The following is a 26,752-nucleotide window of genomic DNA, read 5'->3' as shown; positions in this document are numbered from 1 at the left end:
CATCGTAAGGAAATGAGCTGTATTCTTCAGATACATCCATTGAGTATACTAGCGCAGAATGACACATCAGCTTATGAAGCTTATTATGGAAAACAGAGTCAGAATATGCTGCATCGAAGAAGTAATACACGATCTGGAAGAAATGGGAATACAGAAGACAGGTATTGTAAAACGGTGACTTTCCAGTAAAATAAAAAAAGTCGCTGTATCTTTCTAAGACAGATTTACACCCAGTACGAAAACATCATGGACAGAAGAACGAAAAAGATTGCAATATATGAGAAGGAGAGAATAAAGACCAGTAGAAAAAAAAATGTTCTCTCAGTTGACACTGTGCTCAATGGCCAAAAGGAAAAGAAGAAGAGAAAGAGATTTGTACCTTTTTTCTTAGAGGGACTGTGATTTTTGTGATGAAGTATTCTGTGTCTGCATGTGTCTAAAAATGGAAGCTTTCTCGTTCTAACTCTTTCATTCGGATTTTAAGGCGATTAAAATTTTGAGGGTGACTTGAAATATTCTCTTAAATCGTTAACTTACAACCACCACCTCGCTTCCATCTAGCTAAAGTCAAAGCTTTTAGGACATCCCGAACATCCATCTAACGTCATCAAAACTCAGTTTTCTTCACCAAATACGGTCACAAAATTTTCTCCATCAAAAACGTGAATTACCAGAATACCGCGGTACTAGGAGAACTGTAGACTCGGCGGCCTACTTTATTGACACACTTTCGTCCGCCAATTTCGGAGGTAACCGATCTCGCTTCCGCAAGGTCGGGCCGTGGGTGTGAATTACCGTAGCACCGAGTAGCGTTGAGTTCACACAGCCCAGCCGTCCGGTGACACAGTTCTGCGGCCGGCTCGCGTAATCACGCCGCGTGCACGCCTACCCTGATCACTGGCGACGTTCCTCTTCACCTGGAGTTCTGCGGAAAACGCTTCAAGGCGACAACGGCGGTAGAGGCGTATTTATGGTTGTCACACGTCTTAAAATATTCCAGGCTGTTAAGACGCGGTCGAAAGAATTTCTTGAAGAAACCCAACCTTTCGTCTCCATCTACAGAGAATACCTTCAAGATTTGGGGGGGAGGGGAGGGGAGGGGGGCGGTGCTGTTGCTTACGTGAAGGTCCTATATACAGATAGACTGGGTACTGAGTTAAATTTTCGTTTACGCGTGCTCCCGCGAAGAGAGAGATGTGATATCACATGTTTTCAAACCACGAGCACGATACGTGATGACGTTTATTTAATAAACTGATTCAAAAGCCCGAATTTGAAATTTATAATGTTAAAATTTGGATATGGTTTTTTTATCCTTTAAAGTTAGGTTAGGAATATTCTTGTGAGTAAAATATCGTTCACAATCATAACATTTTGGTTTTTTTTTTCCAGTGCGTTTTGTAGCTACAACTCGAATTTAAAGGATTACATTGAAGTTATTTAGGGTTACATCTGCTTCAGTTTATGACCTAGTAATAAATGAACGATATAGTTGTTTTACGATTTTTCTACATCTACGTGATTACTCTGCAATTTAAGCTTCAGTATTTGGCAGAGTGTTCATCCAAGCACTTTCAGACTATTTCTCTACCGCTGCATAGCCGAACAGCAAGTGAGAAAAATGAACATCTACCTCAGATGAGATAAACGCAATAAACAAAGTATTATTAACAGATTCCTTTATTTGGCCACGAAGCGTTCATTTTTTTGTATCGATGAAAACTTCGACATTTACACTTACACTTTTATGGGTGTAATACATCATAAAAATGACAGATTTTAATTTTTGATTCTAGGTTGTACTACACAAGCAAGAGTCATATTACTGTCGTTTATATATCACACAGGAATAAAATACAAGAAAATAATTCAAAGCAGTGGCAATCAAAATTATTCTTACATTTACTGCACATGATTTGGCTTCCTTGTTATGAGTATATTGCACGATTCTGGAGGGGGTAGGGGAGGGGACAGGAGCAGGTATAGCATGAGGTGGGACATAGTGGGTGAGAGCGAAATAGAGCTCAGGAAGAGCGTGGAAGTGATGAAGAGGAGGGACGTTATTCACATATGTGTGAGAGACAAGTGAAATCTCCTTATTCATTTTTCTGATAAACTGCAGCTCCAGAACACGTCAACGTGTTCCTTGAAAATGGAGTTGTAGCTCCGAAACGCATTGGATTAAAACAGGAAAATAACATACTGTGACTGAAGACGGTGTATTATTAACAAAAATATTGCTTTGAGAACGGAGTTTTTCGCGGCTACACTCTTGATGAATAAATGCTTCACAGACTTCATTCATATTTGTCTGTCCCGAGTTTTCGAATACCACCTACGTCGTCGCCGGTAAGGAGATATTTTAGCAGGCCGTTAGCTACTTCAGTTAGTTGGATTATGTCATGGAGACGTCACTGAGTCATGGGACTTCTATATGCTACCACAGATTACGTCGATGTCTTTGAATGGAGGGCACTGTCAGCGATGCTGATTTCGTTAGACGGTGGATGAGTCAACTGATTTCTCTGTTGCCTTTCAGCGTCGAGTGTCAGTTTCTATGCACCACTAAAGGCGTAGTCACTGTCTCGATTAAATTTGTTGCTACACTTTCTGATTTCGAAGGCTTTTTTGATGACAGAATCGCAGTAGGTACAATGCCTGAAAAAATGCAACACCCTCAGGGACAAGGTCATTTTATTAACAAGAGAGGTGACGGCTAATTCATCTTTGCAGGAGCATCTGGTGACAAATTCAGACCAAATGAAACACACAGGTTACAATAAAGGGTGTCCAAATAGTTGCATCAGTAGACAGTACAATTGCCCCCTCCGTTTTGGCGGTAACGCAGGCGTGTAATCTCGCATGCAGACGTTGTTAGTTCCGAATAGCATCCTTCGACAGACTCTCCGAAGCTTCTTGGGCCTTTTCTTGCAATTCAACAATGGGTCTCGCAGGCCCTGCAGAACTAAGAAGTTCCTTCTTCACCATGTCCAATACGTGTTCTGCTGGTGAAAGATCTGGTGATCCTGCTGCCCAAGTAGTCGTTGTACATCACCAATGGACACGTTGCGCCGCAGCAGCCGTACGTAGACGTGCATTGTTCAGCTGGAAAAAGCACATCACCTTCCTGTGTAGCCGGCCGGTGTGGCCGAGCGGTTCTAGGCGCTTCAGTCTGGAACCGCGCGGCCGCTACGGTCGCAGGTTCGAATCCTGCCTCGGGCATGGATGTGTGTGATGTCCTTAGATTAGTTAGGTTTAATTAGTTCTAAGTTCTAGGGGACTAACGACCTCAGACGTTAAGTCCCATAGTGCTCAGAGCCATTTGAACCATTTGAACGTTCCTGTGGAAGAAATGGCAGTATCGGGATGATAACAGCCTGTGCAACGTAGCGGGCACTGATTACTCTACCATTAAGAAACACTAACTGTTACCGTGAGATGTAATTGATAGCGCCCCACACTTTGAAACCTCGCTGGGGTGAGACCTGTGTATCGTGTGCGAGTGTACTTCGGAGTAGGCAGCTCAACCAGATGTGAGCCTTACACATGTACGTCCATCACTCAAATACAGACCTGATTTATCACTGAAGACAAGCGAGCGCCATTTCTCTCTCCAGTCAACTCTCTCACGATGACAGAGTAGCCGCGCTTGGCGATGTCTTGATGTCACTGGCAGCCTGGCGAGTGGCATACGTGGTCTAAAAGCTGTTACGTGTAGACAATTCCGAATGCTGCGTGATGACACAGGAGGTGCAGCATGTGTGCGGAATTCGTCCCTGGATGATGTTCAGTAGGCCACCGTTGCTGCCACAGTGCGTCGACCTAGACGTGCGTCTGTACTGCGTGGACTTCCAGAACCCCGTCAACTGGTGTGGGAACGATCCACAGGTCACTGATGACAGCGACACACCACTGAATCATTGTGCCCAGTATGTGCAGAAATCCGCCGATACATCCACCTAGCTTGCTGCAGCCCCATAATGCGACCCCGATCAAATGGCTGAAGTATGTAATCGTCGGTGGGGCATCGTAGTTCCCTACAATGAATTTTGACAAACACTATTTACCTCTAAACTAAGTGCAGTTACTGCCTCCAGAGTGGGAAAAAAGTGGTTCAAACTGATCTGAGCACTATGGGACTTAACATCTGAGGTCATCAGTCCCCTAGAACTTAGAACTACTCCAACCTAACTAACCTAAGGACATCACACACATCCATGCCCGAGGCAGGATTCGAACCTGCGACCGTAGCAGTCGCGCGGTTCCGGACTGAAGCGCCTAGAACCGCTCGGCCACCGCGGCCGGCGCAGAGTGGAAACGGAGGGTGTATAGACAGGCCTGTTGAGCAGCACCTGATCGCCGACGACCGTGACATTTGAATCAGTAACATTACAACTTCTCAGTATGCACATATTGTACGTGGTAACACTGAACACAGTCCTCGAGGCTGTTGCATCTTTTTCTGGCGGTATGGATGCATGGCATAATATTTCCATTTCCTCAGGCATAATTTACTAAAATCTTGCGACTATGATAGCACTTACAGTGGTCAGTCAACACAAAAGATCTCAGGACGCTGCACCGAAGACCAGCGCCGTATTAAATATCGCGATTTCGACAGACTTGTTGGTGAACACAGCCTCGTGAACAAACACAGGATTATTTTTGAGGATACGGAAATATTACCCCATGCACCTATCTACTGCGATTCTGTCACTACAGAAGCCATTGAAGTCAGAATGTGTAATAATAACTTTACCGGGTACACTGGCTACAATCTTTGTGGCGCATGGAAACCTTCTCTTGATGTGTGTCGTCCACCACCTAACGAAATCAGTACCACCCCCCATGAACCGTGGACCTTGACGTTGGTGGGGAGGCTTGCGCGCCTCAACGACGCAGATAGCCGTACCGTAGGTGCAACCACAACGGAGGGGTATCTGTTGAGAGGCCAGACAAACGCGTGGTTCCGGAAGAGGGGCAGCAGGCTTTTCAGTAGTTGCAGGGGCAACAGTCTGGATGATTGACTGATCTGGCCTTGTAACACTAATCAAAACGGCCTTGCTGTGCTGGTACTGCGAACGGCTGAAAGCAAGGGGAAACTACAGCCGTAATTTTTCCCGCGGGCATGCAACTTTACTGAGAGCTGTATCAAACCAGTCTCAGGACTGAAGACCACAACAACAACAACAACCGAAGTTCAGCCATCACTGGCATCGACGTAATCTCTGGTAGCACACAGAAGTTCCACGATGCCGTGACGTCTCCATGACGTAATTCGACCAACTTCAGCTCCTAACGTTTATTGGAATATCTGCTGGTCATGACGTCGAAAGCTCGGGTCTGACAACTGTGACGCGACAAGAAGTCGACGAAGGGTTTATTCAAAAATATCTCTAAGCTATGAATTAAATTAGCGGACAGCTCTTGACGAAATGACTGTTAATAAGGTTCTTTAGGTTAATCGAAACTTTTTTCTTAAATACTTGTAATGTGATTACTATCGATGTCTTATGCTGTTCGAATTAAGTTCAAAAAAATGGTTCAAATGGCTCTGAGCACTATGGGACTTAACATCTATGGTCGTCAGTCCCCTAGAACTTAGAACTACTTAAACCTAACTAACCTAAGGACATCACACACATCCATGCCCGAGGCAGGATTCGAACCTGCGACCGTAGCAGTCGCGCGGTTCCGGACTGAGCGCCTAGAACCGCTAGACCACCGCGGCCGGCTCGAATTATGTGTCACAAATGTTTAGTAATATGTACGCATTAACCGTGAAAGCCCCCTTTAGGGGGGTAGGACGTCAAACGGGCAAACTTGGAGCAGGAGAGGCACCACAGGACATTTTATTTTCTACTGCCTATACTTTTACAAATATATTCATAAAACTTTGTCAGCATGACCAGGAAGGATTCAGGATTCACACTCATAGCAGTGGAAGTGCAAAAACATAACAAAATATTTTTTTTACATGTGAAATTTCATCATTTTTTCACTTACTGTTGGCTGCATTTGTTGCTATAGGTACATTTTTCTTCACAAGTAAGAGAGATCCTTTGATGAATTTTGCACAGCATACAAACCATACTTACAAGTGTATGAAACTCTAGAATTTTCCAAATATATTAAAAACTGTGGTAAAAATTGAGATAATTAAGTACAAATCTTGATTTTTGTCTAAACATAAAGTTTAAAACATAACAGCTCATTCATTTTTTCATAAATTAAATACACTCCTGGAAATTGAAATAAGAACACCGTGAATTCATTGTCCCAGGAAGGGGAAACTTTATTGACACATTCCTGGGGTCAGATACATCACATGATCACACTGACAGAACCACAGGCACATAGACACAGGCAACAGAGCATGCACAATGTCGGCACTAGTACAGTGTATATCCACCTTTCGCAGCAATGCAGGCTGCTATTCTCCCATGGAGACGATCGTAGAGATGCTGGATGTAGTCCTGTGGAACGGCTTGCCATGCCATTTCCACCTGGCGCCTCAGTTGGACCAGCGTTCGTGCTGGACGTGCAGACCGCGTGAGACGACGCTTCATCCAGTCCCAAACATGCTCAATGGGGGACAGATCCGGAGATCTTGCTGGCCAGGGTAGTTGACTTACACCTTCTAGAGCACGTTGGGTGGCACGGGATACATGCGGACGTGCATTGTCCTGTTGGAACAGCAAGTTCCCTTGCCGGTCTAGGAATGGTAGAACGAAGGGTTCGATGACGGTTTGGATGTACCGTGCACTATTCAGTGTCCCCTCGACGATCACCAGTGGTGTACGGCCAGTGTAGGAGATCGCTCCCCACACCATGATGCCGGGTGTTGGCCCTGTGTGCCTCGGTCGTATGCAGTCCTGATTGTGGCGCTCACCTGCACGGCGCCAAACACGCATACGATCATCATTGGCACCAAGGCAGAAGCGACTCTCATCGCTGAAGACGACACGTCTCCATTCGTCCCTCCATTCACGCCTGTCGCGACACCACTGGAGGCGGGCTGCACGATGTTGGGGCGTGAGCGGAAGACGGCCTAACGGTGTGCGGGACCGTAGCCCAGCTTCATGGAGACGGTTGCGAATGGTCCTCGCCGATACCCCAGGAGCAACAGTGTCCCTAATTTGCTGGGAAGTGGCGGTGCGGTCCCCTACGGCACTGCGTAGGATCCTGCGGTCTTGGCGGGGCATCCGTGCGTCGCTGCGGTCCGGTCCCAGGTCGACGGGCACGTGCACCTTCCGCCGACCACTGGCGACAACATCGATGTACTGTGGAGACCTCACGCCCCACGTGTTGAGCAATTCGGCGGTACGTCCACCCGGCCTCCCGCATGCCCACTATACGCCCTCGCTCAAAGTCCGTCAACTGCACATACGGTTCACGTCCACGCTGTCGCGGCATGCTACCAGTGTGAAAGATTGCGATGGAGCTCCGTATGCCACGGCAAACTGGCTGACACTGACGGCGGCGGTGCACAAATGCTGCGCAGCTAGCGCCATTCGACGGCCAACACCGCGGTTCCTGGTGTGTCCGCTGTGCCGTGCGTGTGATCATTGCTTGTACAGCCCTCTCGCAGTGTCCGGAGCAAGTATGGTGGGTCTGACACACCGGTGTCAATGTGTTCTTTTTTCCATTTCCAGGAGTGTAGATTCTAGAGTTTCAGACACCTGTAAGTATGGTTTGTATGCTGTGAAAAATTCATCGAACAGTCTCTTACTTATGAAGAAAAGTGTACCTATAGCAACAAATGCAGCCAATAGTAAGTGAAAAAAGATGAAATTTCACATGTAAAAAAAAATTATTTTGTTATGTTTTTGAACTTCCGTTGCTACGAGTGTGTATCCTGAATCCTTCCTGGTCATGCTGACAGAGTTTTATGAATTTACTTGTTAAAGTATAGACAGTGGAAATTAAAATGTCCTGTGGTGCCTCTCCTGCTCCAAGTCGGCCCGTTTGACGTCCTACCCCCCCCTTAACGTATTGCTGTCAACGTCTTTTGTAATTTGCAGTTTGTGTCGTAGAGAGTGATGATGCAGCAAAGCGCCGGACCGCAAACAGGGTGTTATAGAAGCAGCAGGTGGGTACTCACCGCAGAAGGGGATGCCCTCGGGCTGCCAGGCGCCGGCCTCGCTGCAGACGCGCCGCGCCGGGCCGAGCAGCTCGAAGCCGCGCTCGCACGAGTAGGTGGCGACGGTGCCCGCGCTCAGCGCCGCGTCCGAGAAGAAGACCGACGAGTGCGCCGGCGCGCCGGGGAACCGGCAGCCCGCCCCTGCACACAACACACAGTCTCACCAGGGGACGCTGGGCTGCGCTTTCGTGGCTTATGGCGTGTCACGTCCACCACACAGGACGAAGCCGTAGCTGCTTCGACATCGACAGCGAATAAATTAGAAGGCAATAAGCACAGCTGAGAGGAGCAAAAATAGAAAGAGAAGAGCCTTTATTGTACACAGCAACAACAACAGCCTTCACGTCAATTCCACTGCTGTACATACATCTCTGCTTTACTGAATGTGCTAAATCGACTGACTTTGTCGACCACAATACAGGGTGTGTCAAAAAGAGTAATCCCATTTTTAAAAAAAATCGTAACTATTATTTGAGTGAACAATGTACAGTTGGAATGAGCAAACTCTCGTGTTTTACATAGTTCCCGCTATGTAGCAGCAGTGTGCGCTCACTACAGTTCTAATAAAAATGGTGTCGGGACAACAGAAAGCGTTTTGTGTGATACGTTTTGTGCTTTTCGGGCCAGTAATAACTGTTCAGTGTGACATTCGTACTAGGAATGGTGTGGATCCTCCTACAGCACAGAGCGTTAGATGATCGCATTAACAATTCTGAGAAACAGGTTGCTTCTGTAAAGGCAAATCGCCGCGCCGTCCCCGAGTGTCTGACACAGACGTCGAACGCATCCGCCATAGTTTCACAAGGAGTCCGCAGAAATCCGTTCGCCGTGCAGCTCGACAGCTCAACTTGCTACCGGTGTCCGTCTAGCGTGTGTTGCGTCGACGTTTATACATGAAACCATACAAAATTCAGCTACTGCAAGCTCTTCGTGAAGGTGACAAACAACAACGTATGGAGGATGACAGTTTTGTTCCACTCTTAGTGTTTAGTGACGAGGCAACATTCCATTTAAATGGAAAGGTGAACCGTTTTAATGTGAGATAGGGTGCGGAACAACCACATGAAGTTGTACAACATGAGAGGGACTCTCCAAAATTTAATGTGTTACGTGCAATTTCACGGGAAAAGGTGCATGGTCCATTTTATTTGCCGAGAACATTGTTACAGGAAGCACATATCTCGATATGCTTGACAACTTTCTTTTCCCACAGGTGGAGACTAATTCGAACGACTTCATTTACCAACAGAATGGAGCACGACCACCAGTATGGCATCTGTAAGTCCAGGAATTTTTGAATCAAAGGATTACTGAACGATGGATCGGTCGCACTGGACCAAAAGATTCAGCCTTGCCATACTGGTTCAAAATGGCTCTGAGCACTATGGGACTTAACATCTATGGTTATAAGTCCCCTAGAACTTAGAACTACTTAAACCTAACTAACCTAAGGACATCACACAACACCCAGTCATCACGAGGCAGAGAAAATCCCTGACCCCGCCGGGAATCGAACCCGGGAACCCGGGCGCGGGAAGCGAGAACGCTACCGCACGACCACGAGCTGCGGACTTGCCATACTGGCCTCCAAGGTCAGCGGACCTGACTGTATGTGATTACTTCTTGTGGGGATTTATAAAAGAGTCTGTTTATGTGCCTCCGTTACCAACAACAATGAATGGACTGTGACGTCACATAACAGAAGCTGTGGAAGGTGTAACTCAAGACATGCCCGATGCAGTGTGGAAACAATGTAAATACTGCATTGACATATGTCGTGCATCTCAAGGAGTTCATATTGAGCACTGATGAAAAAGTATGCAAAAAACTATCAGTTTCCGTATCATCAAATAACAAAATTCATTGTATATGTTTATTTGTTTCAGAAATATAGACGTGTCAAATCGGACGATTCTCTTTGATAAACCCTGTATAGCAGTATCAAGTGATGAGATAAGAAAAAATCAGACCTCACACTGATACAAGAAGTATCAATACATGAAATTCACTGTTTTATACGACTAAAGTGTTTTCTTCAAGTGCGTCCATTGGTTAATAATATCCTTAACTGGCATGGTCAGACACTACCCATGTTAACGGGCCACAAACATTATAGATCTGGGGAATGTTTGTGACTGTCTATGGGCTTTAGATGTGGCTACTTGTGAAATTTTCGTAGAGAAGTTCAAATGGCTCTGAGCACTATGGGACTTAACATCTTTGGTCATCAGTCTCCTAGAACTTAGAACTACTTAAACCTAACTAACCTAAGGGCATCACACACATCCATGCCCGAGGCAGGATTCGAACCTGCGACCGTAGCAGTCGCGCGATTCCGGACTGCGCGCCTAGAACCGCGAGACCACCGCGGCCGGCTCGTAGAGAAGTACGTTGCAGCCAGTAAAGTAATCCAAATGACTATTATGTTGAATATCCAAGTATCAGGCGTGCATCCTGTACAAGTGAAGAGTAATATAATAACAGAAATCAAAATGCACGTACTACCATCTGAACATGTTAACCTGTTAGCCATATCAACGGTTCTCGATTCTAGTATTATGAAAATACGCTTTCAGCAAGCTTTAGCATGTTGGAAGGCGATAAAAACCACAAAGGGTTTCCTTGCCGCTGACAGAACGACAGTCAGCGAGGATGGGCAACACATTGTTACATTACAGAAAACCAGAGAAACCAAATCTGATTTACGGAGCGAACATTACACAAGAGCACAGGAAAAGAACTTGCAGACTAGAGCGGAAACGGACCTCCCATCACAGTTCAGTTATTATCCAAAACATCGCCTTCTACGAGATCTTCGCGTAGGTCTTTCAGAAGATCCATTACAAGTATGGAATCACATTATCAGAACTACATATCCAAAGCCACAACAAATTGTACTTAATATTTGTGCTTTGTGGACTGAAGAAACTTTCCTCAAAACTATTATATGTAGTTTGCATAAAAAATGGTATGGGATATGCATTGTTAATCACTATTGTATTTTCTTGGAGCTGTGGTTCGTCTAAAGCAAGAAAGTGAAATGCAGTTTGCATTGTGCCATACGCGTTTCGCTTACTTCCGCTTCTGAGGCATCCTTAGTGGCGACTTGTTATCTTATTAGTCCATATGTACCATCCTGGAGCTGTACTCAGTTGGTCTGCGTACACATGGATTTCGATTTTAGGTAACACTACATGCAGTAAATACACCAAACGAAAACACAGTGAACTGTGGAAGAGAGGTGTTCAGTTTAAATGTGCCCGCAAAACACCGGAAATCGGACGTCCAGGTGGACTCAGACCAACTGAGTACAACACCAGAACGGTTCATATGGATTAATAAGCTCACAAATCGCCAATGAAGATGCTGCACTCATAAAAGAAAGTGAAACCCGTGTAACACAATGCAAACAGCCCTTCATTTACTTGCATTAGTCGAACTCAAATCTCCGCCCCCGGTAGCTGAGTGATGCCGGCGCGGTAGCTCAGCGTGTTCGGTCAGAGGGCTGCGTGCTCTCTGTAATAATAATAAAAAAAACTGAGTAAAGTGATCAACTTGAACGGAGGTCTTGTGACGTCCACCCAGACCAAACGCAACGAACAATACCGAACAAAATGAAAAAAAGAAAAAAAGTGGTCAGCGCGACAGAATGTCAATTCTAAGGGCCCGGATTCGATTCCCGGCTGGGTCGGAGATTTTCTCCGCTCAGAGACTGGGTCTTGTGCTAATCATCATCATTTCATCCCCATCGACGCGCAACCCGCCGAAGTGACGTCAAATCGAAAGACTTGCATCCGGCGGACGGTCTGTCCTACGGGAGACCCTAGCCACACGACACTTACATTAGCCAATAACTACACCCTAAGAATAGTATTTTGTCTATTTTCGGTAACTGTAGTATTATATAGTGAAATAGTAAGCGACCACTTGAATATAAGAAATTTAATTTCTCGACCGGTCTCGGGCATTTAGTGCCCTTCTTCAGAATGTTATGCCTATCACATATCTGCGATTGCCAATACTTATTGCTCCTGCATATATTTTTAGGACCACGGCATTGTGCTGTATGCAGTTTATTATTGGCATTCGCAAATAATGCGACAGGCATAACCTTCTGAAGAAGGGAACCAAACGTCCGAAACCGGTCAAGAAATTAAATTTCTTATATGCATTAGGTTGCGTATAATTTCATTTACATCCTAAGAATGTAGAAGAAATTAAGGGCGACGGAAAAATGACGATAATTTATTGATTAACGAAGATGTTATTAGTGGTATTTGTATGCCGTTTGCTACACCTTTCTATAAATCTTTCTATAAATTCATAATTTAACCTCGAGATTATGGTGTTGAATATTATTGGTCGTCAATGTTTCGACGTCGATGGTGAAATCGAAATCATCATCAATGATTTACCCACATAGCACATCTTTAATCTGAAGTACAAATGTAGATGTTTTGTATAACATTTGCCTCTTTGTGGAGAAGTGTTGGTGTGAGAAGCCAGTGTAGCCTGAAGGTCTTTCGCAGGGTGTGGGCTCTCCACGCAACTCTCCGCTGTTTCTGTCGTGCTGTAAAATAGGAAGCGGCGTGGTTCCTGCCGTGTCAACGGCGGACGCCGGGCCTCGCTGGCGAAACAACCGACGCGGTCCACCGCGCCGTGCGCCGCATGGGGTCGCTTTCGTAAGGCGCGCGCCCGAGAAAACGGATCAAGGAGTGACAAAAACACCAATTGTGTGTCGCTTCCTCAGTGGCAATCGGGGCTGTGCTGCGAAACGGGATGGCCTTCACGAAAATTGGCCGTGCTACCGTTACTTGAAGGATCACTGCTCTCGCGTCAGGGTGAAATATATACTAACCTCAAGGAATAAACGTAACCGTTAATCGAAATATTTTTTGTAAATTTGAATTCTGGAGGTGTCGAATGACTATTGTCTTAATGATTTGGAGCAGTTTACATCGTCCCTCCCCTTATTCTCTATATTTATAAATTGAAGTCGCCTGCTCGCGTACCTCTGTATGTGCAGGTTAGTTAAAAAAAAAAAATGGTTCAAATGGCTCTGAGCACTATGGGACTTAACATCCGTGGTCATCAGTCCCCTAGAACTTAGAACTACTTAAACCTAACTAACCTAAGGACATCACACACATCCATGCCCGAGGCAGGATTCGAACCTGCGACCGCAGCGGTCACGCGGTTCCAGACTGAAGCGCCTAGAACCGCACGGCCAAACCGGCCGGCTGCAGGTTAGTCTCAGAACCTGTTGTAGGGATTTTGATCTTGTTTTGACTCATAAATAGAAAGATTCACGAGGTAGGTATTTGAATACGGCTTATAAATATTTCGTAAAAATTACGATGAATTAAAGTAGTGAAAACGATGCCATTGCCGTCTACTAACCAGTAGCTATTAACTCGAAAGAGCACCAGTGCTTCGAGAATATAGCAAGCGGAACCAAAATCGCCTGTGACGTGGTGGTACTGTAGTGGTACCCGGCGCGGTAGCTCAGCGTGTCCCGTCAGAGGGATGGCTAGCCTCGGTAATAATAATAATAATAAAAAAAACTGAGTATAATATTCAACAATGAATTTGAAGAGGTGGCATGTGATGTCCGCTCAGACCAAATGCTGAGAACAATTATGAACAAACTGAAGGGAAAAGAAAAAACTGGTACAGTAGGATCGAATCCTGGATGCCTCACTATTTTCACTCTGCCCTTCAATCTAGCATTCATCTCTCATTGATGTGTAGATACGCATATCGAAATACGACGACAATTTCAGACTGCCAATTTCTGCTTCCCTCAGATTACCAGTCGCAATTCAAACTCTCAATTCACTGCAAATTCCTCAAACAACGGGCAGTGAGTTACTGAGCTTTGAAGTATTTTAATAAATGTGAGCAATAACGAATAGAAAACCACCTCACCGTCAGTCTGTGATGTGAGACTCACAATATGAAATAATCAAATATTTTTAACCAGTAGTTTTTGGCTATAGATACTTAAAGTTACACGTGTGAAGCGGACTGAGTCGATAGTTGCATATAATATTCGTAACCTTTCGATCTGGTAAGACATTGAGTAATTTCTAAAACTGGAGTCGCAAGTTTCAGTATTCGAAAGGTAATGGAAATAAGGTTCGAATGGTACAAATACCATCTAATTTTGAAAATGAGCCGCATCACTTAAATATAGTATGTTAAATTAGAGGCAAATGCGTTCGATGTACAATAGACAGTTCTACTTTAATTTCTGTATAAGGGAATGTCGTATAACAGCCCTATTACGGACAAAAGGGAGAATGCACGCTAGTTCCTGTGTAGCCGCACTGGTACTTGACTGTAGCGATATAAAAGAAACAAGTTCGAGCCCTAATAGTGCAAGAAAGGTTCATTAGAAGTATATACTGAGCAAAGAGGCGAGAGACATTGGCGTACAATTTCTGATCATCAAACTATACGTGAATTTCCTCTGTTAGATCTCAAATCATTTCGCAGTTTCTCCGAGAGTGAAGGCATGAGTCATTATTGATGTGGACGCATACCCCAGTTGCGCCCATGCTTCTCTTAAAGATGGGTAGGGGTGTAAATCCAGCCTCTACTATATTACATTACAGACTCATCATTCATTACAGACTCATCTCCAATTGCATAAATACAGTATCACACAGCACAAGCCCTCATCATACAATGCACTTCGTATCTGATACTTTATCCATAGTTCAGACGAAGGCTATGGAAAACCACTTTCTATACGACCTACCACCACGAGAGTTGATACAATGCTTAAAGCACAGGACTCGCTATCGGGAGAAGCTGGCTTCAAACCCTGTCCAATCATCCAGATTTAGGTTTCCACGCTTTCCCTAACTCTACTTACGAATTCCGGGGAGGTTCCTGTGAAATGGACACAAGCAATTTCCTTCTCCACCCCAGTCCGAAGCGAGCTTGTTTTCCGTCTCTAACGACCGCGTAACTGACGGGACTTTAATCACTAATCTTGCTTCCTCCGTTTTTTCGCCCTTACCCAGAAAAAACTTGAAAATACTCCAGCATAAGTGCTAACTATGGAAGCACTCATCTACCTGCACGATCTGCAACAACGAACCTCTTTTGCACGCGTTTGTACCTGTCTTTAAGAGAAGGCCAGACTTTTTGAACAAAGGGATGCAGCTTCACCAGTCATACACATCTGGAAAGTTTGGCAGCTGTAAACTGGATATTATAGCAGAAATTATATAACTCGAGGATACATAAAGGAAGTGATATGAAACTTTATTATAATAATTATCAGCTATTTGGTATCCTCCGCTAGACGTTTTCATGCAATATGGTTTCCGGCTATTCTAATCAATATAGCGACTGCATGTTTTTTGATGTCATCTCTCCACCTTCCATCAGGTTGTCGACTTTCTTGTTTCAGGGAATGGTCCATCTGCCATCCTACAGGCTACACGCCCAGCCCATCGATACTTTGATTACAGCTATAATTACGTCTTGCACTCCTGCCTGGTCCCTTATCCATCGGCGTATTTTCCTGTCATAGTAATTCTCAACGTGCATCTACACCTACATCTATACTCTGCAAGCCACCTATGGCTTGTGCGGAGGGTACCTTATATACCACTATCACTTACTCGCTTCTCTGTTCCAGTCGCGAATGGTCTTCGGGAAGAACGACTGTTGGCTCGAATCTCTGTAAGTTTACCTTCATAGTCTTTTCACGAGACGTTCACGGGAGGGAGCAATGTATTGACTACCTGTTCTACCAACGTACACTTTTGGAATTTTAACAGCAAACCACATCGTGATGCCGAACGCCTCTCTTCTGGCGTCCACCAATGGGCTTGGCTTAGCATGTCCGTTACGTTTCCGCGCTTACTATATTAACTTGTAACTGTGACCTTCTTTGGATCTTCTCTGTGTCGTCTTTATCTGGTTCGGATCCTACACTGACACTGGTAGAAAGAGGACTAAAAAAATGGCTCTGAGCACTATGGGACTCAACTGCTGTGGTCATAAGTCCCCTAGAACTTAGAACTACTTAAACCTAACTAACCTAAGGACAGCACACAACACCCAGCCATCACGAGGCAGAGAAAATCCCTGACCCCGCCAGGAATCGAACCCGGGAACCCGGGCGTGGGAAGCGAGAACGCTACCGCACGACCACGAGATGCGGGCTCGTGAGCTACCTCCTTTGTGGGTGGACTGCACTTGCTGAGGATTCTTCAAATGAATCTCAGTCTGGCATCTGCCTTAACTGTTATTAGTTTTATGTGGCCGTTACTTTAAATCGCTTCGTACTCAACTCTTAGATATTTAAAAGATGTGACTGCTTCCAGTGGTTATTCTGCAATTTTATTTACGAAAAGAACTCCAAGTCATTTTTTTTCTCCTGTTTATTTCTTTTTCTGTCCGTTCATCCGCTTTCTTCCAAATAAAAAAAGTTTATCAACTAGTTCTACAGCTTTATTTTAATTACAGTATTTCTTCGCCATACGTTAACTGCATTTTACTTTAGTCTCAGTTTAAAATAATTTTCAGTCTTAGTTTGAGGAGGAGATTCGGAAATGTTCTTTTAACGTGGATTCCTCCTTCGCATCCCCAGTTTAAGGGTCTGACATTTCATTCAATTCTGACTGTCTCACATTCCTAATGAAGTCTAATGGAATCTACAGCTCTGGCATACATATTCTTTACTGCGGTGACGTAAGTTGAATAAATGCCTCGTTTCTGAAAGGCCGTTAGTACAAAGTATGTGAATTCCACACTTTATGATAATTCATACTCAGAGCTCCGTTCTATAGTTTCTTTCACGACTTACAAATGGCTCCTTACGCCATGTCACGTTCTAAAGCTAACTTATTCTCTAATAGGTCTCACGACACTGAGTGCAATCTGTTCCAGTATCCCGGCCAGAAAAAATTCCTGGCACTACCGAGAACTGAACCCAGGCCCTTCCGGATTATCATGTAGATGTGCAAAATTTTGCAAAAAAGTTATGATTTAATGAATTGAAACCGCTTTCAATGCTGAGCGGAGCGAAAATATAGAGTCTGTCTTCCAACATGGATATTTGAAATCTGATTTTGATCAGTCTCAGTCATGAAACTGGCGCTTCTTCACTGTTGCTTGGGATCATAAGCGACGGGTACGTAGTTAGAGCGACTTCGATTTTTAGGGAAACAATCATTGACTTTAGATGGGTCGTGGCTTTTATGAAATGACGTAAGAAGAAAGTCGCCTTTCCGCGGAATCACTTATTTCACACTGTCAAAATTCCGCTGACCATTCTTTCAAAAGTCTTAGTAATTTTGCCAAATGAAGTGGCACGCGTTTGACAGGGCGCCAAAGCGAATTTTACGCGAAGAAGCACGGATTTTGAGAGGTGAATATTTGTATCATTGTATCAGCTGGTCTCTTAAAAATTCATCCCAGTAAGCTCGCACAAAATAATTCCAACACGTGTCTTACGATATAAGAAGACCTGCACCTCAGTGTTAATACAAATACTATTTTTTATTTCACATTTTTGTGGTGTGAGCCCCGATGCTGCCGCGTGGACAGCCTGCAGCCCTGCGCTCAGACATGCGGACCACTCGGATTCGAAGGTGGCCGTATTCGCTATTTCTACGCGCAGGGTTAAGAATGTGTCTTTACTCTTTAGGAAGTTTTCTAGAAATTCCCAGTCTACAATACCTTGGAGTGCAAAACTGTTCAACCAGTTGCATCGCACTTCTTCCACAACACGCACGATTTATGTGGGTATAGTAGAACAGTTTTTCATGCATTAATTGGCGTGGATAAGATTTTTAAACATCTTCTGTCAAATAGCAGGTAAACGCCCACCCACGATTCTCCAAATAATCGACCTGTAATGTATAAGACAACTTCAAAGATATTATTACCTTACAAATGAGTTAATGTGCTAAACATTTGACGTTACGCATGTAAACGAGAAAAGATTTTAGAAAACGTTTGAAATTAAGTTTAAAGTTTGTTGGAAATTGCTAAGTGCTCTTATTATGAAGCACTGGATAAATATAGCCTGAGTAATCTCTGCTTCAATTCAAACAAACGCTAGTTTCTCGCGCATCTCAATTTCTATGACGTCATAGCTCCTGAACTATGTGTCGTACAATCGTGCAATTTTGCAGACAGAACCAACTTTCAGTGATATATATGGGTACTGCTTTCAAAATGTGTTAGTAGGAAAGAAGTAATAATTTAAAACTTCTTGCCTGATGCTGAAGTTTTAGTACATCAACAGTGAAAATGTAGTAAGCGATACACTTTTTCCCTTTCATTATTTTGTGGGGAGGCATCAGTGAGCAAAAGTTTCGTAAAAGTTTGAAATTATGTGTAAATGTTGTTGGCAGTCGCTATGTGCTGTCATTCTCAATTACTAGGTGAATATAGTGTGCGTAACGACTTTGTTTGTGTGGCGGTCTTACGCAGCAAGCACAGAACTATTTGTTTTGTAAAGAAAATACGTGTTCACTTGCTGCACTCTATTTTATTCCTCCCACACACATTTTGCCTTTTTTCACTGTCTAGTGATACAGTTACGATACACTATTTTATGCCCGCATCTCGTGGTCGTGCGGTAGCGTTCTCGCTTGCCACGCCCGGGTTCCCGGGTTCGATTCCCGGCGCGGTCAGGGATTTTCTCTGCCTCGTGATGGCTGGGTGTTGTGTGATGTCCTTAGGTTAGTTAGGTTTAAGTAGTTCTAAGTTCCAGGGGACTGATGACCATAGATGTTAAGTCCCATAGTGCTCAGGGCCATTTGAACCATTTTGAACCACTATTTTATATGTATTATTCGTAGATTATAAAACAGTTCACTTCTCGCTTTTTATGTAAATAAGTGATTACTTACAGATCTTCGCGTTTTTAGTTAGTATCTGCGTTTCCTCTCTTGAGTTCACTGCGTATCTCTTTCTCACTGTGTATCTCATCCTCAAAGTAGTTACGTCTTGAAGTCACAGTTTCCGATCAAATGTATATATTAGTTACAGGAGACTGATAGTGCATCCCAACAGTAAGGGCAAGCGAAATGATATGTGGAAAGAGAAAAGTTCGAAACTCAGAAACATCTTATGTTTCGTAAATAGAGCGGTAGTGCGACCGCAGCAGGTGACCAGAAGAGAGGAAACGCAGACACCAACTAAAAACGCGAAGATATGTGAGTAATCTCTTACTTACATAAAAAGAGAGAAGTGACCTGAATGAGAAGGTAGGAGACGAGGTACTGGCAGAAGTAAAGTTGTGAGGACGGGGCGTGAGTCGTGCTTGGGTAGCTCAGATGGTAGAGCACTTGCCCACGAAAGGCAAAGGTCCCGAGTTCGAGTCTCGGTTCGGCACACAGTTTTAATCTGCTAGGAAGTTTCAAACGAGAAGTGACCTGTTTTATAATCTACGAATAATACATGTAAAAAAGTGTATCGTAACTGTATCATTATAGACCCCACTGATGATGCCTTAAAGTGTAAAAGGCGAAAGGCATCTCGGAGAAATAAAATACAGTGCGGCAAGAGAAGGCAATTTGTTATTTATAAAACAAGTAGTCTGGGTAATTTGCGCGCCTTGAGTTACGCTCCCTCAAGACATACACAATTTCCAGCTGTAGTATTTGTGTTACTGTGTAAAACCTGTAACGTAAGAATATACCTCTTAATTAGTAGATTATGACAGCATTTTAAACTTTAAAATCGGTCAATAATTGTATGAAATACTGAAAACCAAATTTTTGTTGCCAATGACAATCGTTATGACAGCAACCTGGGACTGGGACTGCGCATAGTGCACCGGGTTAACCGTTTAATAATTTAGGTAATACCTCCCCCCCCCCCCCCCTCACTTCTTCCTCGCCTTCCTCCTCCTTTTCTGCTCTTGCTTACGAAGGTACCGGTTCACTTCATCTTGCCGACTAAGTCGGAACAGCTGATTGCACTCGTGCACACTAGACTGACGTTCCGACACCCAAAACATGAATGGGCTAGCAAAATCAGTTCTAGCCTTTTATGTACTTGTAGACAGGGCACTCAAAAAATGGTTCAAATGGATCTGAGCACTATGGGACTTAACTTCTGAGGTCATCAGTCCCCTAGAACTTAGAACTACTTAAACCTAAGGACATCACACACATCCATGCCCGAGGCAGGATTCGAACCTGCGACCGTAGCGGTCGCGCAGTTCCAGACTGTAGCGCCTAGAACCGCTCGGCCACCCCGGCCGGCCAGGACACTCAAAATCGGTTCTTAATCGTATTGCGTGTTACAGCAGCGGTTGTGAGTCTAGAAGAAACACGGAACGGGAAGGAGCAGATCGTCTGTCGAGTGTCCGATTGCCCGATCAGTCGCTGAAGGTAATCGTTTTCTTCGTTCTTCGGCGGGTGTCACGGAGTCCCTCGCCAGCCGGTGGCCGGCTCGACGAAGCTGCTAAGTAGAGACGGGAGCGGCGGCGCGGCGCGGCGCTGCGGCCAGGGAGCGAGACGGTCGGCTGGTCGCGGGGAAAGCGGAAACCGCTCGCCGCCTGCCTGCCTGCCTACCTGCCTGCTGCCTCTGTGCTGTGCATCCGGCCCGCGGCTGCGCGTCCTTATTCCGTTCTCCGCTATCGCCTCACTTCCGGCTGCATCACTTGCTATCACCTTATCTTACGTTCAACTTGCCTACGTAGCCGAGATGCTAACGCACGCCTGTGCTGTGGCGCCGGAGACGTAAAACGGTTCGAATCCTGGCCGATGCTCGACGAAATCTTCACTACCAGAATTTGGTAGGCAAGGGGAGGAGAGATGGCGGCGTCAAACTAGTGTTTGCGACAATGCCCTGGAATAAATTACAAACCTCTTCGCAGTGACTCGTGAGTTGTGAGTATGTAACATGGTGATTCGTCTGTCCCATGCGGACGTTAAGCCCGGCGGCCCCCTTCGTGCTATTCCAGAGGACTAGGCTTTGTGCCGGAACCGGGTCTCACACTCTCCCTGCTCTGATCATCGTCATACGACACTAATATAACACTACACTATACATGCACCCGTCACACTCACCCATACTACAAAGACACGCGCTACGGTCGCATGTTCGAATCCTGCCTCGGGCATGGATGTGTGTGATGTCCTTAGGTTAGTTAGGTTTAAGTAGTTCTAAGTTCTAGGCGACTGATGACCTCAGAAGTTAAGTCGCATAGTGCTCAGAGCCATTTTTTACAAGACACATGCGACACAACTCTCACATATCCGCGAGAAAAGCAGCCAGTGTAAGCGGAGGAACACGCGAGAGACGGCTAACCCCAGCCAGTGATGCCATGTGACGTTCACATTCACGTCTTTAGTTTGTTGTTTAAGTTGGAACTTACAGCTGAAGTTTTTCTTGATAGAATTTACACACACATCGGCTGTTGTCCTACTATTCAGCAAGGCAAGAATGGATGCACCTAGAGAAAGCTTTTGACAGTGTTGACTGGAATACTCTCTTTCAAACTCTAAACGTGGCAGGGGTAAAATACAGGGAGCAAAAGGCTGTTTACAATTTGTACAGAAACCAGATGGCAGTTATAAGAATCGAGGGGCATGAAAGGGAAGCAGCGGTTGGGAAGGGAGTGAGACAGGGTTCTAGCCTCTCCCCGATGTTATTCAATCTGTATATTGAGCAAGCAGTAAAGGAAACAAAAGAAAAATTCGGAGTAGGTATTAAAATACATGGAGAAGAAATAAAAACTTTGAGGTTCGCCGATGACATTGTAATTCTGTCAGAGACAGCAAAGGACTTGGAAGAGTAGTTGAACGGAATGGATAGTGTCTTGAAAGGAGGATATAAGATGAACATCAACAAAAGCAAAACGAGGATAATGGAATGTAGTCGAATTAAGTCGGGTGATGCTGAGGGAGTTAGATTAGGAAATGAGACACTTAAAGTGGTAAAGGAGTTTTGCTATTTGGGGAGGAAAATAGCTGATGATGGTCGAAGTAGAGAGGATATAAAATGTAGACTGGCAATGCCAAGGAAAGCGTTTCTGAAGAAGAGAAATTTGTTAACATCGAGTATAGATTTAAGTGTCAGGAAGTCGTTTCTGAAAGTATTTGTATGGAGTGTAGCCATGTATGGAAGTGAAACATGGACGATAAATAGTTTGGACAAGAAGAGAAAGAAGCTTTCGAAATGTGGTACTACAGAAGAATGCTGAAGATTAGATGGGTAGACACTTAAATCTATATTCGATGTTAACAAATTTCTCTTCCTCAGAAACGCTTTCCTTGCCATTGCTAAAGAGTTACAGTCATAAAAACACGCATTAAATATTTTTGTTACGCTAAAAATGTGAGTAAAAATAATTTTTTTAAATAAATAAGCTTCATGAAACAAAGTATTTATATACATTTACTTTCATTTACTTTAAAAAGAATATGAGATGTTGCTAGCAAGCACTTAAATTTTTCAAGTACTTCAAAAAAGTCATATTTCAGAATCGCCAAGAACTACTGATAAAATGCTTGTTTATTAACTACCCTTTTCAATCACCTTATCATCTTCAGTTATAGAATTATTTAAAACAGCTTACATGGCCTTACTACGGCATCTAATAAGATAAAATCCATCCTGCGGCAGTGCAATCAACAGGAAATGTATGAGAAAATAAAAAGTATATAAAATACATTCCACATGAAAATATGGAATCAGATTATGCCTATGTACGAACACTAAAATGTACGAACACGAAAATTCAACAGAAGCCTCGGAAACTGGATGGAAAGCATGTATCACGACCCCGGCAAAGGAAACGGATAAAGGATCTAACAGTAGCATCATGGAATGTGAGGACAATGCTTCAGCCTGGAAAAATGAAAGAAATAGCCAATGAAATTTTAAAATTCAAATATGATATTGTAGGGCTACAGGCAATAAGATGGCAGGGGAATGGGCAGATAGATAAACCTGAGTACTCTTTGGTATATAGTGGACCAGAAGAAAGAACAGGCCAACTTGGAACAGGGTTTATAGTAACTAGGGAAGTTAGGAAAAGCCTTATAGAATTTGAACCCATAAATGAAAGGATGTGCAGACTCAGACTATAAGGTAAATTTAGGAATGTATCAATAGTTAATGCACATGCACCAACAGAGAAAAAAAGAGGATATAATTAAAGAACAGTTCTACGAAGACTTGGAAAAAGTATACTGTGCAGTACCTAAATATGACCTGATGCTAGTAATAGGAGATTTTAATGCAAAAATAGAGAGGAATGAACATCTGTACGGAGTTTCTGGAAAATATTCACTACATGAAGAAAACAATGAGAATGGAGACTTACTATGCCAATTCGCAGCAAGGAATAATATGATTATTAAAAGTACCTGCTTTCCACATAAAAGGATTCATCTGGGTACTTGGAAGTCTGCATCCAATGGAGTAGTCAATCAGATTGATCATATTTTAGTGATTGCACGCCACTCCACGTCAGTTACGGATGTACGGAGCTGCAGAGGACCAAACTGTGATTCAGACCACTTTTTGATAAAATCAGTCTTGAGAGAGAAACTGTCACTAACAAAGGGCAACAGAATGGGAAAGATGATGAAATGGAATACAGACAAACTGAACATCCCTGATGAAGTAAAAAAAATACCAAGTAACACTAAGCAGAAAGTTGAGCAATGAAGAGACCACAGTAGGAGTAGATGAAAGGTGGAACAGGTTTGAAAAAGCCATTAAGGATGCTGCAGAGGAAATAATAGGCATAAGAAGGAACAGAAGAACCCAGGAGTGGTTTGATGAAGATTGCAGGTCAGCAATAGAGGAAAAGAACAGGGCAAGAACAAAAATGCTACAGAGAGAAACCAGAAATAATGTGGAACAATATAGAGAATTAAGGAGAAGAGCTAACAGACTGTGCAAGAGAAAGAAAAGAGAGTGGACTAAGAAGAAATTTCAAGAACTAGAAGAACTAAAGGAACAGAGTGAAATAAGAAAGTTCTATCATGCCATATGTAAAATGAAGAATAGATTCCAACCAAAAACAACGGCCTGTTCCAGTAAAGATGGGAAAATGATAAGGGAGGAAGAACAGATAGTGGGAAGATGGGCAGAGTATTTCAAAGATACACTAAGCACCAGCCTAGAAGATGAAGAGACAGCTGCACAGGAGGGGAGAGTGGAGCTGGAAGTAGACAATGAAACCAATGAGGCAAGAAAGCCTACACTACAAGAGGTCTCCCAAGCTGTGCACAAGTCAAAAAACAATCGAGCCCCTGGGGAAGACAGATTAATTGCTGAATTAATAAAAACTGGTGGTGAGGCTGTAATAAAGGAACTGCACACATTAATATCAGTTATACGGGAAACAGAAACTATGCCAGATAATTGGAAAATTGGAATAATAGTCCCCATTTATAAGAAAGGGGACAGAACAGCATGTGAAAACTATAGAGGTGTAACACTCCTAAGTACAGCTTATAAGATCTTCACAAGTATATTAAACGAAAGGATACAGAAGTGTGCAGAAGGCATACTAGGGGAATATCAGTGTGGCTTTCGACCGGGCAGAGGAACAACTGATCAAATATTTGTGATAAGGCAAATGATGGAAAAGTTCTATGAATATGATATAGATTTGCATTTCTCATTCATCGATTTGAAACAAGCCTTTGACAGCATAAATCGGCAAGAACTATACAGAGTACTGAAAGAAGTTGGTATATGTGCTAAATTAATAAGACTAATCAGAATGACAATGACAGAGACAAGAGCAAAAGTAAAGGTCCTTAGCAGAACAAATGAAAGCTTTGACTTTAATAAAGGTGTGAAGCAAGGGGATAGTCTCTCCACTGTCCTATTAAACATAGCCTTGCATAGTGCAGTAAATAAAATCAACAAAAGAGGCACCATATTTATGAAAACTAGCCAGATATGTGCATACGCTGATGACATTGCTATAGTAGGAAGAAATACCAATACACTCCTAGAAACATACCGGGCAATGGAAACAGAAGCCTTAAAAATTGGCCTCATAGTAAATGAAAACAAAATAAAATATATGGTAATGTCACAATCTGAGGCCAGAAGAACCCCTAAAAACCTAAACATCAATGGGAAATGCTTCAATGGAGTGTCCTCTTTTAACTACTTGGGAGCCCTAATAACAAATGATAGCAGTATTGGAAAGGCTATAAGGGAAAGAATACAAGCAGGAAACAGAGCTTACTTTGCAAATATGCAGCTTTTCAAAAGTAGCCTTGTTACAAGAAAAACTAAATTGCTAATATATAATTCCCTAGTCCGCCCAGTTATCACATACGGCTCAGAGGTATGGACGTTGACAGAACACGATAAAAATGCTCTAAGAAGCATTGAGCGGAAAATACTACGCAAAATCTATGGGCCAATAAGGGAGGAAGAAGACTGGAGAATACGATACAATGCCGAATTACAAGAGTTAATACAAGGCAGGGACATAGTAAAATTTGTGAAATCACAGCGAATACGATGGCTAGGACACTTGGAGAGAATGGCAGAGGACAGAATTCCAAAGAAAATGATGAAAGGTATGATCCATTCAGTTAGGCGGAAAGGGAGGCCTAGAAGAAGATGGATCGATGAGGTAATAATGGATATCAGCAATATGGGAGTCCGGGGGTGGAAAAGAGCAGCAAATAACCGAGAAGCGTGGAGGAAGATTGTTGAAGAAGCCGAGGCTCACCAAGGGCTGTAGAGCTACTGAAGAAGAGAAGACGAACACTAAATGTGTCTTTGAATTTTACTGTACTCTGTGTAATGTATTTTAGCCCGCCCGGTTAGCCGTGCGGTCTAACGCACGGCTTTCCGGGCGCGAAGGAGCGCCTGGTCCCCGGCACGAATCCGCCCGTCGGATTTGTGTCGAGCTCCGGTGAACCGGTCAGTCTGTGGATGGTTTTTAGGCGGTTTTCCATCTGCCTCGGCGATTGCGGGCTGGTTCCCTTTATTCCGCCTCAGTTACACTATGTCGGCGATTGCTGCGCAAACAACTTCTCCACGTACGCGTACACCACCATTACTCTACCACGCAAACATAGGGGTTACACTCGTCTGGTGTGAGACGTTCCCTGGGGGGTCCACCGGGGGCCGAACCGCACAATAATCCTGGGTTCGGTGTGGGGCGGCGGAGGGGTGAAGTGGACTGCGGTAGTCGTCGTGGGGTTGTGGACCACTGCGGCTGCGGCGGGGACGGAGCCTCTTCGTCGTTTCTAGGTCCCCGGTTAACATACAGTACAATACAATGTATTTTACTATCGACGGCACAGACGCATGACGGTTTTTATCTCATTTGATCCAAAGTAAGGACATTACCATGTAGCCTGTTGTAATTACTTTTATGACACCTGAAGATCATCAGATTATCGCAACCGTTAGTTAATGAGCAGTTAGTTCTTAGCAGCTCCTAGTTCTGAAATGTTAGTTGCTTCAAAAACTTACGTTCTATGAGGTACAACTGGTTCAAAATGTTCTTCGGTGCCTAAAACGTTACTTTATTAGTCAAATCTTTGAGCGGAGAGAAAATAAGACTCCCTACAATTTACACAATGGATTTTTGTCCGAATTTTCGTAGCCAAATGTAGAATGGGAAGTCGACAA

At 43.9% G+C, this 26,752-nt stretch overlaps 1 protein-coding gene across 1 annotated transcript in view; it reads right to left on the bottom strand.

Annotated features, from left to right (window-relative positions):
* Positions 1-26,752, bottom strand: part of LOC126253500 (uncharacterized) — a 267,686-nt gene that overhangs the window by 183,962 nt on the left and 56,972 nt on the right. Inside the window, exon 2 of the mRNA XM_049954883.1 lies at positions 8,105-8,284. Within this exon, the coding sequence (XP_049810840.1) occupies positions 8,105-8,284 (180 nt within the window). The remainder of the gene's footprint in view (positions 1-8,104; positions 8,285-26,752) is intronic.

The sequence above is a fragment of the Schistocerca nitens genome, chromosome 1 (assembly GCF_023898315.1).
Source record: "Schistocerca nitens isolate TAMUIC-IGC-003100 chromosome 1, iqSchNite1.1, whole genome shotgun sequence".
Lineage (NCBI taxonomy): Eukaryota > Metazoa > Arthropoda > Insecta > Orthoptera > Acrididae > Schistocerca > Schistocerca nitens.
This window is presented reverse-complemented; position numbering and strand designations above follow the sequence as displayed.